Source organism: Lissotriton vulgaris, chromosome 2_2, assembly GCF_964263255.1.
Source record: "Lissotriton vulgaris chromosome 2_2, aLisVul1.2, whole genome shotgun sequence".
NCBI lineage: Eukaryota > Metazoa > Chordata > Amphibia > Caudata > Salamandridae > Lissotriton > Lissotriton vulgaris.
Window position 1 is genome coordinate 206,783,258 of NC_141688.1, and position 17,138 is coordinate 206,800,395.

The following is a 17,138-nucleotide window of genomic DNA, read 5'->3' on the forward strand; positions in this document are numbered from 1 at the left end:
TGTGATACAATAGGAGCATTTCGAGGAAACCACCACATTAAACAAGCACTTTGTGGGAAAGTGAAAGTCCTTTTCTGCTGCTGCTTCCTGGATACACCTACACACGCCGGGCTCGGCAAGAGTCATCCAGGGCCGGCTACAGCGACATGAAAGGGTAAGCGCAGCCGGCCGCCATGTTTATCTGGCCTGCAACGTCGTACAGCACGAGGAGGGAAAGACGATAGGCGGTTGGGAGGTGTGAGAAAGAAGAAGAGAGCGATAAGAGAAAGACCGAAGGAAACGGAGGAGGAAATACCAGTGTCGTCTGAAAGATTTTTCAGAGCTCGAGGCAAGTCATGTTTAAAGCCCCTGTATGAAATACATTTTAATTTTATTACCTATCCTGGTAATTCAAGCCAGGTAAACCATCCTAAATTATATGGTAAACTTTAACAGAGTAATAACAAGCAGCACCTTGCATTGCGCTTTTACTTTAGGTGAAAGCATGATGGGAAAAAGGGACAGTCTGCTAGGAAAGTGAAAGCGCGCCATGGGTGTTGTGCGTGTAAGCAACTTCAGAAACATAATCACGGAGTCAACGACTCATACAGATAACAAATACCTTCATGACAGCCATAAAGCAAATCATCGAGTCCAAATGGGCATTCAGAAAAGGAGACAGGGCGGTAACAAACAAGCCTTATTTCCAATCGCAGGCCACCGATTTCCATAAATGAGGACGCCAGCCAATTAAAGTAATGGGCGGGGCTTCAAGCCCCTTGCTAAAATCTCCTCGATTACAAAATCCCTCGCAGAGCGAGGAGCGCATGCGCGCTGCAACGCTAGGCGAGACCTAAAAACGAACATCGGCCGGCCGGGTGGGGGATTTACTGGAATCACAGATGTCCAAGCAGCAAAAGTACTGGGACTTCACATGCGATCCAAACACATTTTTCTGTATCAAAATCACTGCAGCGAATGAACACGACTGCGGCCAGTGCAGTTGCGGCGGCCTATGAACAGGAATGGTAGGGAGGGGGTGGGGGTTAAAGAAAAAGAATTTACCTTTTCCAACGCCGCAGTACGCCTTTCCTCGTCATCAATCTTCTGCAGCCCCGGAAACACCCAGGCTTCCGACTCTGCCAGCCAATCCCGATGCTACAGGAGGAGCATCGGGATTGATCTGAGTGTCCTTTTTGGACGCTTGTGTGTACTGTTTGGAAACTCATGTATCATGTTTGGATGCTCATGCATTAGCTGAGTAGGGTTGGCATGTTCTCCACGGGGCTGTGCCCAATGGCGAACATGCCAAGTGCACCTGACAGTTTGTCCAGCCCTAGAGAGCCAGTCAAAGCGTCATTGCGCACTTAGGAATGGGCAAACCACTACTGCTCCCTCTGATGACGGTAGCAGAGTCCTGCCCCGCCAGACTTGGTAGAAGTCTAAAGAAAAATATTATGAGAATAACTGCTTTCTTTTTCTTTTGCACTGCTCAAACAAGCCTAAGCGGAGAAGCTGCCACTGGGCCAGTGTAACAACAACCATGAACAAGTTAGCGCACCCACATGCCTTCAGAAGCGAAACCTTAAACCAGTCCATTCATTCGTTAGCAGTTGGAAATTCACTTACTTTAAGGGTCACGGCCGTCACTTTGATGATAAAATCATTCACTGAAACTTTGACATCGTCTAGAAAGAGACAGAAAACAATAGTCAGGCAAAATCCACCTTTTTTCCAAACCTCATTGGTTCATAATACAATGGCTCGACTAAACTTTGAAATAATTTTCTTTGTTACATTAATACCAAATATACAAATTGCAAAACAACCATTTTGTCAAAGCTGAAGCTTAGATGATAGCAACAACCCCTCCATCAGGTACCCGAAAAAAACGTCTTAATTTAACAAAGACAAAAGTACTGCTGGAAGCAACACAGTCGTCTATTAGGTGCCCCACAAATTGATCATATGAAAGGATGACAAAAGTAATGACAAGGGTAACATGCAATAGGCAAATTGATTTATACATGTAAAGGCTACTAAATTACTGAAGCCATTCATTTTACTCCATCCAACCGAGAGTAATTTGAGCAGACTGCGTTTGTAGAGTCATACCAAATAAGTAATTCATACATTCAAGCACTAGCAGCTGCATGTACCAGTTAACTGTACCTCTCTAAGAAGATCATCTTTATAGTTGTAAATGCAGATGTCTTGTGTATTACAAGGTGAGCACATTAGCACAGACCATCAAAATATTCCAGTTATACAAAAAAATAGGAATCACAAAAATGCACATCCCACTTTTTTACTGATTCGAAAAACAAAGGTATTACCTACTCGGACACACTGTCACGATTTGAATCTTTGAAATCAAAGACTATGGCCATGCGCACTAACACATTTTACCCTAGACACAGAATGAGTAAAACCCTTTAATGCACCAGGCCCTTGGATCCAAGCAGAGTTCCTTTCACTCAGACACTAGCAACGAATATCAAAGTGCCGCTGATCAAACACCTTTCCTCCTAATCTTTTGGATTGTCCAAATGAAGATGGACACAGTGAAATATGCACCTTTGATCACTGTGGGTTTAATCAACATCAGAGCACTTTAATGCATCTTAAACAAGTCTAGGAATTCATGGAAAAAGAAGCTTCATTTGACTTCTAATAAAAATCTCGTCAACATAGGGAGAAGACGGTATATGTCGCTAGGGGTTGCCCCAAAAAATGGGCACATATCGGAAGCTCTTGGAATAGTTATCGGGGTGAAATCTATGCACCCCCTGAACCGAATACCACCCTTACCCAGTGATGTTCCCTTCTTATGTCGTAATACAATCCTTATCATCCGCATGTTATTATTTTTTTCATTTACTGTGTCCTCTGTATTGTCTATATGAACTGATGCTTGTTTCAGTAAAAATAATTATTTTAAAAAAAAATCTCGTCAACAGATGAAAGTCTTGTGATGGAATTAACTCATCCACATTAGTACCATCACATCAATTAAAACCTTATAAAACGAAAAGGTCCATGGCTCCAATTGAGACCGATATGGAAATATTTCAATAAACAATTTCTACTTGTAAATTCTACACCTGGTTATCTCTCTCTCATTGTTCAATTTTCTGTAGAGCACACAGACCTTTAGTATTTCACGTTTGTCTTGTATCAGAGCTGTGGCAAAGGCTTACTATGAGCACACCGGAATAAAACATTTCCCACATTCATAGTAAGAACGTTCTTAAGTGCTTAAGTGCTTCCCAGGCCATATCAAGATGCTAGAATTCACTTAAGTACAGAATCAGCAGAATTAAGGCTACCTATTCATCTATCAACAAATAAAATACACGTGCGTGCACTCGACTAGATGCATATTTACAAATACAGGGGAAAATATATAATATTGCATGTGTTTCCTATCTTACTACAGCTGTTTCACATCACATTAACGTCTCTTCGTCATAGTATACTAATCTTGTCCTTAAAATAAAAATATTTTTCCAATAAAATGTAAACAAATCGCAAAACAATATATAAAATGTCATGAATTCCTAATATAACATGACATTTGATTACACTATAAAAGTGTCAAAGTGTCTATTTGTTTATACCATATGCCCAAAATCACCTTGAGCAATTCCAGATGGCAGTCCCACTTAGTATCCTCAGCTAAGTCTACCCAAGAGATGTTTTAAGCAACAGCTGCTTGGGTGTGAAGTAACCTCAGAAATTAAACCCATCAAGTGTTCTGGCTGTATCTTGTGTTATATTTACTTGGGTTTGGAGGTGTGTAGTAAATTAATGTTACTAGGGAATTCTCATTCATTCGTGCAGGCTACCCAAATACTCGACCCACTGCAAAAGCTTGGTGTACAATGGTACAACTTCTATCTGTCTGGATCATCAAGCAAGTGGCAGCACACCTCAAGTGGTCAAAAACAAAAATACTTCAAGGTCTGACTTCCGAATAAGACCACGTTTTTGTAGGGTACTTCTGAAATTTCTCTGATAGGGCAGGCAAGACCTTGATCGCTATGTCCGAGAGAGAGCGGGCGCATCTACTTAGCAGGCAGACTGCATTTAGAGAGCGTGAAGACAAATAGGAGAATATTCTCCTTCCAAACGCATCAATGTGGTCAGAATGTCCACCAGCGGGGCATTGGGAGAGGCTTTCAGATTCACTACTGGTGGCTCTCAATCCCCTGAAAGCCACACCGAATTGTCTGAAAAATTGCCTGGAAGCAGTCGCCGAGTGGATGACATCTTCCTGTCTCAAAATGAATAGGGACAAAACGGAGCTCATGCTCCTTGGCAGTTCCATTAATACCACCAACAACTCATTCTGGCCTCCTTGTCTCGGACCTGCCCCGTGCCTAAAGATACGATCAAAAGCATGGGCATCTGATTGGATAAATCCCTTAATTTCAACTGCCACGCAGCCAAACTCTCAGCCACCTGCTTTGGCCTGCTAAGACTCTTACGTAAAATCCTTCCCCTGCTACCTTTTCATGCAAGACAGATAATGGTCCAGGATCTGATCCTATCTCGTCTGGATTCGGGAACGCCCTTTACCTAGGTGCACCCCAGACGACCATAAACAAGCTACAGATCCTCCAAAACTGTGCAGCTAGAACCCTTCTCCAGATCCGCCGCCGACTCCCGGTCAAACCCAGACTGAAGGACCTCCACTGGCTCCCAGTGAGGGAAAGGGTTGAATTTAAAGCAATGTGCATTGCTCACCAAACCTGCTGTAGAACAGGCGCTATAATTAACCAATCTTTCATTACAGCCTATCACCCAAACAGACAGCTCAGATCCGGATCTTCTTTCCTGGCCGTAACACCGAGGTTCAAGAGAGCCAGGTGTGGAGGCCGCTCGTTCTCCCACAACTCGGCCAGACTCTGGAACTCCCTCCCCCTCCAACTCAGATCAGAGCCTAAATTACTCAACTTCCGTAAACTCCCAAAAACCCTGCTTTTTAACAAACTAGAATAGCCTTGAACTGTTGTGTAATAAGCGTGATGTCTGCAGCGCTAGGACGCCTGAGGGTAGCTATCGCGCTCTATAAATGCTCTTTTCATTTAATTTCACTTTGCTGGTCTATCTGACTTTCTGTTGAAGGGTGTTTGTCAAAAAGGCTAGATCACCCAGAGCAGTTCTGTGGCACCTAGCTATAGTACGACTTACTAGCAGCACCGATTTGAGATCCACCCACACAGCAATCCGAGTGTCTGTCGGGACTTCATTGACGGGCAGTGAAGACTCCGAAGAAGACGGGCCAAGGTCGTCAGATTTCAGTCAGAAGGATAGCCATAGAGTCTATAGTAGGCTGCTGTAGTTCCATAAGAGACCCTTTCCTTATATGGTGAGGCCAGTTCTGTTTCTGTCAAGGTATCCAGAACACTTGCATTCTGGATAACATGTCTAGATAAAGTCCTTCATCAGTATAATGAGGGGGAAAATCAGAAATGAAAGACAATGTTATCAGTGATAATAGGATAAACTATTTTTCCAATGATTTCCTATGGAGCAGTTTTTGCTTTCTTTATAACTCTTGATCCGTACCCCCAACTTCTGCATCCTGTCAGTTTCTGGATAATACATGTATTTCTTACTTTAACCAGCTTGATTGGTACCTTTTAAGTCTATTATTTATCAAGGTATTGTTGCTTGGTAAGTTGTTACACAGATGCTTTTTCTCAAGTGAAGGCCTAATTAAGGGAAATAAACTGCCATCTCAGTAGCTAATTTGCTTTTGTGCAAGGGAGAAAATTAAAATACCCCCCATTATGAACCAAAGTTCAGATGGATCCAAGAAAGCAAAACAAGTGAGTGTGACACTCCCTATATTAGCTCCTTTTGTCTCTTCAATCCAAACATCTATCCATATATCAAACATTTCACCTTCACATCCTGCCATCCGTTCCTTCTATCATCCATCATTCAGTCTTTCACCATTCAATCCATCCTTTTACCCATCCACCCTCTTGCCCATCCTTTTATACATCCATCCTTTCTCCCATTCACCCGCTCATGCAACCTATCACCCATTTTACCCACCCATGCATCCTTTCACGCATTAACCCACCCACGCAGCATTACATCCACACATGCACCCTTTCACCCATCCTTTTTACTCACGCATTCTTTTACCCATCTCCCCTTTCACACATTCTTTCATTCATACACCCTAACCCCGCTGCAGGTTCACGACGCCCCCGCCTTTGTGTATCAGATTATTTGGACCTCGTGGGAGCTCAGTCTCAGCTCACATCAAGGCTGTGTCTTTTGACCATAGGTGTAAGACTCCAATTTCCTACACAAGCTTCAATTCTCCACTAACGAAAAGACTGAAACACAGGTTTCAAGCCGTCTCCAATTTCTAATGTAACAAATGTATTCTACATTAGGACTTCACACTCACCAAGGCAGATCAGGGCAGTGACAAGAATGGGATGCTAAGGTTATGGGACACTTACACTAGAGTATCCTTGCGGTTGCAATAAGCACATTTGTCAAATGTGCTTAAAGCTCAGGTTCAAAATATTCTGCAAACGGATACTGTCATAGATGAAAATGTAACCAGACAATACAAAATGGTGTGAAGAGAGCCAATCAGGCCCTGGCAATGTTGAAACAGGAGTTCATACGGTCCAGCTTCAACTAGTACTCCAGGAAGTTAACTGTCTTTACCAGAGAGCATAACTTCTCACCTGTATTTAAAATATTTACACAGACTCTTCCACATGCAGCCACTTGAGATAAATATGACGACGAGTGCAGGATACCGCTACCTCTCTGCATGTCGTTGAGAGAACATGATTCCAGCCCTGGGATTTGATGCTGCAAGTCAGGATTATTAGACGTGCCAGTCCAAAGGAAGCAAATTAAGACTACAAATCTGGTGACATTAGCATCTCCCTCTGCCCCCGCCCCTCCTACCCCCTTGCTACCTCTACACCCTCCCCTTCATATCGAGGGTCGAAGGGATTTATGAAAGAGGAAACAAAAACAATTCGCAGAAAGGTCGAATTCCTGTTTACTTTCTGTATTTCCAATCGTTGCTCTTTTTCTGGCATTCAGCATCCAATAGGTGGCTGTTCAAGATAGGGATGAGGCTTTGGTTCTGCCCTGTGATGTCACCAAGAGGTTTAGAGGTTGTACAGTTCCACCTCGGCTACCTTTGACCTTTGGTGAATCGCAGACCAGGCACTCTCGTTTGTTAGAGGCGAGGACTGGAAACAGTTCAAGCTGCTGACATGGTGTGAGGTGTGGCCACCCAACAAGTGCGCTCACAAGGTAAGCAAAAGAGTAGAGTGGCCTAGACTGTAGTGGCGAAGAGTAGAGGTAGTGTGAAAAGACTTTGTTCCTTCGGCAGCACAAACTCACGCTGGACAGCCTAAAACAAATAAAGACAGCAAACCGAAAGCCAGAAAATGTGAGTGACAAACCACAAAGCCAACTAGGGGTGGAAGGCATCCCCAGGGAAGCTTGCTGAATGTCCCCATGTTGGACAGGCCACGTGAAGGGCTTGCTCCCTCCCCGCATGACAGGACCCGAGCCCGGCCCTCCAGGTGTTACCCACAGAAGCCACCCGCTCCCCGTCTCATACGGGACTCCTGCCCCCGGACATCTCTGCATCATGGGGCCGAATCACTACCGGCCCCCTCGCCCGGCCTGGCCGCCATCTTGGACACTGCACCACGAGGCCACGTGGCCTCAGATCGACCCTAACCCTGGGCCTGGCCAGGCCCAGACATCCCGGCACCACCATCCACCCAGGAGGTGAACGGACCACTTGGCAGGTCAATGGGAGAAAGAAGTGTCGATGGCTCTCCCCCGCCAGGTGCCGATCGCCCCCAGCTCCCCCAGGCGCTGGCTCCACCCCCCTGCTGGGTGTCTGGACTCCCTCATCCCGGACCTCCCGACCTCCAAGTGCGAGGGTCCGGACATCAAAGGGCGCCAGACCTATAACTGGGGCAGCTCCAGAGCAGGAAGGCAGTTGTATCCTGGAGTCGAGAGACGCAGTGAAGAACTCATCCTTGACGGACTACTGGCACTGCCGTAGCCCTGCCTTGCGAACTATTGTCTTGCCTGCTGGCGCTGCCGCAACCTTCTGAAACCTTCATCCTCGTCGGGACCTGCTGGCGTGGCCGCGGACCGTTGTAACTACCACCTTCACCGGGACCTGCTGGCTCCGCCGCGGACCGTCGCTACCATCGATCATCTCGGGACCTGCTGGCTCCGCCGCGGCCCGACCATCTAGAACGCCGAGCTCGAGGATTGTGAGCTATCCATCTTATCATCGCATCTACCAGATTGGTAACAAGACTGTCCCGCTACCCCCTTTTCCCATCCAAGAGACTAGAACCGAGGGGACCCCTGAGTCCAGACCTCCTTGTACCATTCCACCGTACTTAAAGATTGCTTATAAAGAACGTTAAACCTTATCTTTGTGTGGTGTACATCTGTGGGGGGGAAGTTACTCGTCTGTACGATCGCTGGAGACGGCTCTCCCCGGAGACCTCTCCCCTTGTCCTCGGCCGACCCTCCCGGTCCGTCTAACACCCCAAGATGGCGGCTTCGACCTAAAAAGATTCATATCAGATGCTTCTCCGACCTGAAGACACTGCTTTTGCAATATCAGATTAAAAGAAGGAGAATTCCTAGAACATCAGCATTATAAACTCACAAGAGAATGGCACACAGTGAAGCCGGAGATGAGGGGGTGGTATAACATTCTTGGTATGAGTGGGATAGAAGAGTAACTTCACCAGAAACCTCACAGGCTATTTCTAACCTTCCAGTTCTCATAGGCTCACTCTGCTGAGACGAACTAGTCATGGCTGATCTGTGCTTACTTTATGCATCGGGATCTTTATAAAGCATGCCAAGAGCAATTAACTAATAAAATTTCACTGGCACAATTCTAAATTATATGTGTTTACAGATACGGTGTGATCACAATACATCTACAGAGGTTGGGACCAAGGTTTTACAATGTGTTTCAGGATTAGCAGTTAAAGTGGGGAAATTCAAGAGTCTGAAACGTCGAATTCTAAATATAATAAACTCCTGCCATGTATATATGTATATGCAACCATATTTAAAATTTACTATGTTCTGAGATAGATTCTAACAGTGTTAAAACAGTATTGGAACCTGAACCTATCGCAGTCCTTAAAAATACTATACTATCAGAATGACACTCATTTGCTCGAACCTAGCTAAAAGACATACAGATCAATATTTCTAATCAAATCATTTGAGAACAATATCTTATACCGTGTGACAACACCTTGATCATGGCAAAGCAACCTTGCAACGATTAAGGCAGGTCTTGCTTTTAGACATGTCATGTTTTTTAAGCATTTCAGGTCACTCTTCAAAGGTCAATGTGTTTTACACTGAATTGGAAAATCATTTTATTTCCAGAGCAATTCACATTATGTGCAATCAAAAGGAAGCCTAGGTTGTGATCTCAACAAACAATGCCGAGAAGCACAATCATATACAGGGTAAATGACAAGGGGTCCTTCAGACACGTACTGGTTACACATGTACTTGTTTCTGAGTGCCAGACAATAAAAGCATTTGTTGGGAGTCTCAGGGGCTGAGAAACGCAACCTTTCTGATTACTACAGCCCTGTTAGACACTTGGTGCTAGCTGGCTAATAAGCGTAGACTAAGCACTTTGCTTTACACCTATATGACACATCTTTCGTACAACTCGCATAGTATTTGTCTTTAGAATTAATACATATTGTGCTTACTCATCTTACATGGCAGTTTTGCTGATGGGGGGATAGTCATTCTCATAAGTGGGGTACAGCCTATCAGCTTTGAAAGCGAGAATGCAGCCACTCCTCACATCCCGGCCAACATGAAACCTGCAGAGGACCAGTGTCCACAAAGAGCTGCAGCCTCCTTTTTAATAAGTGAAATGTATGGACTGATGTGCAACCCACGGCTACTTATCAATGGACTCAACACAAACCAGGAACAATGACATGCTCTAAACTGATAACTACAGAATATACTCTTTCTTCTGTACCACTGAATAAAAAGTAATGCCACAGAAACCAAGGCTTTGGTTTATATAAATCCCAATAGGCTCCGCGTGTCTAGCATGTTAACTAGTATGATTTGATTTGGTCCTGCTTTGGCTAAATTACAACGGAGACTGGGAAGAGAAGTAGACGAAATGGCAGGTTTGGGTTCAATTAACTTCTATTAGGGCTACATGCTAGTTCATCTTCTTCCAACTGAATTTAAACCAAAGGAGATCTGGAAAAGGGCCTCGGAAGACTAGTTAAAGGGCAGTAGAAAGGAGGGAAGTTGTTGCAATTTCATAACCCATTCTGTTCTTAAATTTCCCCCTCAAGTAGTTGAGAACTTTCGGCTCCGATGATCAAGGTACACCCTGGAGAGTCTAGGAATGGCCAGTGGTAACTTAGTGCCGATCTTGAGCTCCTAGTAGGTTGTGAATATAGACGAGTATAAGTAATCCCTACTTCCCCATCAGCTTCATCAGAACTTTCTTTGTAGGATCTGTTCTCTTGGTCCATGATTGAGGTCCGGCATAGACACTTTGTTCAACAACAAAACTATCAATTTGTTAAAAGGTTTACGCATGAATGCAGGTGCATAAGTCTCTAACACGCATCTACGACACAGGAGTGGCATACAACATTTACTCTGGTATCTACTACACATGAAAAGAAATGTATTCTGACATACAACAGAGAATTGCAGGAAATACAGTGCACTTCCCACAGCCATACCCAAGGTCCAATGACTGATGAAAGGGAGCAAATAATACCCTGAGAACTGACATGGGGGTGACTCTCCCTTTAGCTCTATCAGCCAAGCTACTGGCAGACCCTGAGAGCATGTTATATCCACTGGTTTTAAATCGCAGTTCATTAATCACCTAATTAATGCCTGCATGGATTCTATCATTAGCCAATGACCAGGGAAGATTTCTGGTCCATATACATACCCTGTAGCCATAGAAGCACTGCCTCAATGGTTCATTCTAGGCCATCCAAATTTACAGCTGTCCGGCGGCCCTTCAGACTCTGCATGTCAATATAGAACAGGACGCTTACATGCCATGACTGCGGACTACCATTGCAGGCCGACTTTTAAGATGCCATGAAGGGTCTCTGAGACCATGTACAGATGAGAAGGTTGTACTGATGGCAACCAGTGAATGCATCTGAGGTCATATCCTATGAACATGATTCTTCCTCTCTGGAAAGGGTTATTAAAACATGGAAGGATTACTGATGGCCACAGCTAGAGGTCTCAACAGCTTTGCTACAGATGTCATGGCAACCCTGTAGTTGCGTACTTTATAACTACACTATTCTTGCAATCACAAAGGATTGCATGGCAGTTGAAAATTGTGGCATTCCCATCAATTGTTCTGATGATAGTGTGAACAGGGGAGCAGAGGATGATAGTGTGAAAAGGGGAGCAGAGGATGATAGTGTGAAAAGGGGAGCAGAGGATGATAGTGTGAAAAGGGGAGCATAGGATGATAGTGTGAAAAGGGGAGTAGGGGATGATAGTGTGAAAAGGGGATCAGAGGATGATAGGGTGAAAAGGGGAGTAGGGGATGATAGTGTGAAAAGGGGACCAGAGGATGATAGTGTGAAAAGGGGAGTAGGGGATGATAGTGTGAAAAGGGGACCAGATGATGATAGTGTGAAAAGGGGACCAGAGGATGATAGTGTGAAAAGGGGAGTAGGGGATGATAGTGTGAAAAGGGGAGCAGAGGATGATAGTGTGAAAAGGGGAGTAGGGGATGATAGTGTGAAAAGGGGACCAGAGGATGATAGTGTGAAAAGGGGACCAGAGGATGATAATGTGAAAAGGGGAGCAGAGGATGATAGTGTGAAAAGGGGAGTAGGGGATGATGGTGTGAAAATGGGAGCAGAGGATGATAGTGAAAAGGGGAGCAGAGGATGATAGTGTGAACAGGGGAGTAGAGGATGATAGTGCGAAAAGAGGAGCAGAGGATGATAGTGCGAAAAGGGGAGCAGAGGATGAAAGTGTGAACAGGGGAGCAGAGGATGATAGTGTGAACAGGGAAGCAGAGGATGATAGTGTGAACAGGGGAGCAGAGGATGATTTAGCAGGCACAATAATGTGCTGACAGTGAAGGTAGTAAAATGTGTTTCCCTTATCAAGTGCGATCAAGCCGGTAGCTGAGACTGATTAGAGGCTATCAGGTGCCAAAGAATACCAACCCTCGGTCAAAAATGCTACGTTAATCAAGCACAGAAAACAGAAATCTCTACATGTTGACTTACTAAAAAAAATAACTATATATGCTAACTGTAAAAATAACTGTTGACCACTTGTAAGAGGTAATAGAGGACAAATAAACTGCACAATGCTCAATTAACAAGGCAGTAAATACGCAGCTGTGCAATCACGGCCATACGAACTGTAGTCCTCCCATAGGCTGTGAGCCCACCAATGGGAAGCTATAACAGAACTCATAAGCCTAACAATCATCGGATGACATATTTTAGCAGGTTTGCTCATTGAGAAAGGCAGCACGCCGAAACATGTCTGAGACAACTGCTTTGAATAAATATTGGTTTACCCCGAGAGTGCACGTATCCTTTTGGATTGAGCTGTGATGTTTAAGGGAGAACCCACCCTCTAACACGATGCACCAGCCCTAGGAGTTCAGCGGTAAAGGTGGGACTTGGAGCTGAGTAAATATATGATACATAGAAAAACAAAAATCTAAATGTAAAATTTTCTTGGAATGACCCCCTGAAAACAATATATTTGGTGGCCACTAGTGACGTTTCCGTAGGATCAAAAAATCTCTAGCAGGACATTACAGTAAAAGGGGTAAACATGATGAAGATTGGGAGACTCTGTATATCCAAACTGTGGATTCACAAAGACCCCATTCTAAGAATTTTTTTTAATTATAAGATTCATACGAAAAAAGTGATAAACAGAGAGTGGGAAGACTAGCAAGTGGACAAGTGTATACTTCACACAAAATTTAAGAAAAAGGTTTGAGAGGAATGCTTAATATCTGGAAATGCAAATTTTTAAAAACAAGCCTTATCCATTGTCTGTTGATCTACCCATAACTTTCAACTGTGTAGCATTCAAAAATCTGCAAGACCAATGTCTGCTCGTCTTCGTAAAGTGTTGCTCCCATCATGTGACACACCGCCATCGATGCTGGACTGCTTTCTGCTATGTTACTATCACAATGCAGGGGTGAAGCACTGAATCTGGCTGGCCCTAACAAGATGAACATTATTGTGCATGGCTGTCTAAGGGAATCCTGTTCTGGCAGTATAATGTCCAGTATATATTCACACGCTGAATGTTCATCTTTGTGCCACTTTGAAATGAATACCGTGGTGTCTGGCCATTATCCCTACGAATTGTGCAAAATGAGAACTGATGCGGCGCATGCTGCATAATGATGCAGAGAAAGGGTAACGACCTCAGACGTGCTTTCACCGTGAATTCGGTAGACTTATTACAGGATTATGCTTGCTACAGGTAATTAAAAACGAAACCCTATCAGAAGCAATCTGACATTTCTCCAAGTAGAGTCACCCATCACTGCAGCGGTACAGTCTAGGCTTAACTGTATCAATGCCATTACTTCAGGATTCAAGGTCATGACTGGAGGCAAGGATTATTCTTTTTTTTCTTCACTTCATGAAACAGCAGTCAACATCTAACATTAAAGAAACCATGTTTCCAAAAAGCCTAGCAAAAACGTGAATCCAAACAGATTATTCAATCATATTTCTCAAAGTCCTCTAAAAGTCTATCGTTGACTTCTAAGCCCCCACACTCTTTGTTCGCTGCTCCAGCAGACGTGAGTGTAGTATCTCCACCGCTCTTGTTTATCGCTATGGATTTACTATTATTGTAACCTGCTGCGTCTATTTCACCACTTGCTTTTCAGGGGCGCCGCGGGCTGTATTAGGGAGCTCCTAATGCAGGTGCGGAGTTACTACACCTTGGTCTTCCAACCACTGGTGGGCATCGCATGTGCAGGCTGGCAGCCCACATGGACACCATCATGGTGGCTACAAAACGGATGCACAGGACTTTCTGCTTTGATATGGGTAAGAGAGAACAGTGTGACCACCAGGAGCAATACACCCGCAAGTGGGGTCTGGAACTTTACTACTTTGTGTTTAGAGGTTTAGGGCCACCTCTGGGTCCATCCTCTCACAGGGTAGCATAAACTACTTTATTTTACCGTGAAGACACCGACCAGGTGTCATACCTCGCAAACAGCAAGGAGTGTTTAGTGTCCCGGTCTAGGAACCCATAATTCAGCCCACAGGGCTCCCACATTTATTGGGCTTGTGCCAGTGCCACAACAACCTCCAAGGCTACCACTGCAGTGCCAGGAACTTCTGAGGCATAGGCAGAGGAAGAATTCCTCTTTGTAATTCCTTTTGATGCTGATTTTTGAGAGGCTGTGGATACCTCGATACATTAGGGGGTTGTATCAACCATAGCCCCCAAGAAAGGAAGTTGTTACAGATAGCTGATTGGTGCTCAGCGAGCCCCCCTGTCTCCCTTCTAGGGGCCAGTCAACCTAACCTGATAAGATACGAGTAAAGCACGGTCAAACAGACATGAGTAAGGTATGGATTTGGATGTCTTCAATATATTGAAGCGGACATACCTTTCCCAGTCTCTCCATGTGCCCACTGGCCTCTACCCCGAGAGTGGCCGCATTGGGGGTGTCTTTCCACACTAAGATACCACTGCAACACCAAAGCACAAGTTACTTACCTTCAGTAACAATATATCTGTAAGAAACAGTAGTTAGTGTTAGATTCCTTACCTTTGAATATCCCCAGGTGTCAGACCGGATCCGGAAAGTTTTGTATAGCAGTACCCCTGCGCGTCGGTAGGCGTCGTCCTCGGCTCTGCAACAGTCGTCGGTGTTGTGGTCGCCGGGATGATGTCGGAGTACCTAGACGCCACCCTCGCGCGCTGACTTCAGTTCTTGTACATAGCTTTCCGTATCAGGCACGCAGAGCCATGCCAGAGATTGACACTGGTGCCATAAAAATAGGGACCTCGAAGGAAAATACCTTAAACCTAGATATCGGTCCACAGGGGAGGAATCTAACACTAACTACTGTTTCTTACAGATATATCGTTACCGAAGGTAAGTAACTTGTGCATCTGAAAGAAACAGGTTAGTGTTAGATTCCTTACTTTAGAATAGATACCCCAGCAATACCAACCCCGGTGGTGGGTCTGCGGACCAACATCACACCAGAAAGTCCTGTTATGTTATGTTACGAGCATTTATTACGCGAACAGCTGCTCCAGCAAAGGAGCGTCCCGGCGCCTGACAAGGGAGCAACATAACACAACTGAAAAGAGTGGACTGATGAAAGGGAAAAAACTAAGGGAACAGAAATGTCTTGACAGCCCTGCGAAATGAGAACAGATCAGTAAGGGTACGTATTTCAAATGGTAGGGCATTCCACAGGACAGCAGCACGTACACGAAAGGAGCGTCCCCCAGCCCGACTACGCTTAAACCGTGGAACTACTGCTAGTTCAAGGTCCGATGAGCGTAGTGAGCGACATGGAACGTAGGGAGACAAAACGGTTCTGAAGAATCTGAGCAGGGGAACCTTTAAGGATCTTGTGGGACATGCAAAGCACTTTGAACTGGATCCTCTTCCTAATCGGCAGTCAATGGAGAGATCGCAAGGTGTTGGAGACAGAGCAGAACCTGGGTAAGCCTACGACTGCTCTGGCGGCTGCATTTTGCACACGTTGGAGACGAGTGAGTACAGCCTGATTTATCCCTATCAAGAGGGAGCTGGCATAATCAAGCCGAGACATCACCGTCGCCTGTACCACGAGCTGTCTAGTCGAGGCATCAAATAATTTAAGTACAGGTCTCATGCTGCGCAGGATGCCAAAGCAGCAGGCCGCAGTGCGTTTAGTGTGGCAGACAAAGCTAAGGGTAGGATCTAACCACACCCCTAAGTTTTTTATCTCCGAGACCGGAGTAGGAGTGGGACCTAGCTCTGAGGGCCACCATGCATCGCCCCAGAGTTACGCTTGTTTGCCGAAGACCATAATTTTCGTCTTTTTTGCGTTTAGTTGGAGACAGTTGGAAGTCATTCAACTGGCAACCGCCCGTAGTCCATCCTGGAATCTTGGGGCCTCCATCCCTAAATCCCCGCTGATCGTGACCGCAATCTGGGTTTCGTCAGCGTATGACACCATGGTCATACCCCACTGCTTGACGACCTCAGCCAGCGGCCTCACGTAAAGAATGAACAACGTGGGACTCAGCGAGGATCCTTGCAGGACCCCAAGAGCCAGGGGATGTGATTTGGACTGATGGGGCGGAACGGCCACGCAGAAAGATCGGTCAGCAAGGAAAGAGCGGAACCACTGAAGAGCGGAGCCAACCACGCCTGCTTCCTCCAGGCGCTGCAGAAGAATCCCGTGCGAGACGGTGTTAAAGGTGGCGCTCAGATCTAATAAAACAAGCGCCGCCGTTTGACCCGCATCAAGCACAGCGCGAAGATGCTCCACTATGAATAGGAGGGCAGTCTCCGTGCACAAACCTGGAGAATGGAACTGCCGAAAAAGCCATCTCCAGACTTGGCTGTCCAGGCAGTATTGTCTAGTAAACGTGTGCAGTGAGACCCACGTAGCTGCCTGACAGATGTCCTGCAAGGGGACTCCCCGACCCAGGGCAGTAGTAGCCACCGTGGCCCAAGTGGAATGGGCCCTCAGTCCAACAGGGGGCTCCTTCCTAGCCAAAGAGTAACAGATCTTGATGCACAACACGACCCACCGTGAGATGGTACATTTGTGCACCGCCCGTCCCTTCTTCGCGCCCATGTTACCAACAAAGAGCTGGCCGTGTGCAATCTAGGTAGAAGGAGAGCGCATGTTTTGGGTCTAGACGGTGGAGCCTCTCTTCCTCCTTGGAGGCGGATAGAAGGTGAGCAAAGTGATGGACTGCCCGATGTGAAAGGCCGTAACCACTTTCGGCAGGAAAGAAGGACGAGTTTTTAAAACAACTTTGTCCGGATGGACATGAAGGAAAGGAGGCTTAGTAGAAAGAGCCTGGAGCTCGCTCACTCTCCT

The 17,138-nt window shown here is 45.5% G+C and overlaps 1 protein-coding gene across 2 annotated transcripts in view; it reads right to left on the bottom strand.

The window, feature by feature from the left end:
• Positions 1-17,138, bottom strand: part of PDHX (pyruvate dehydrogenase complex component X) — a 798,051-nt gene that overhangs the window by 113,709 nt on the left and 667,204 nt on the right. For both annotated transcript variants that reach the window (XM_086959546.1, XM_086959547.1), the window contains exon 8: positions 1,609-1,667. In XM_086959546.1, the coding sequence (XP_086815672.1) occupies positions 1,609-1,667 (59 nt within the window). The remainder of the gene's footprint in view (positions 1-1,608; positions 1,668-17,138) is intronic.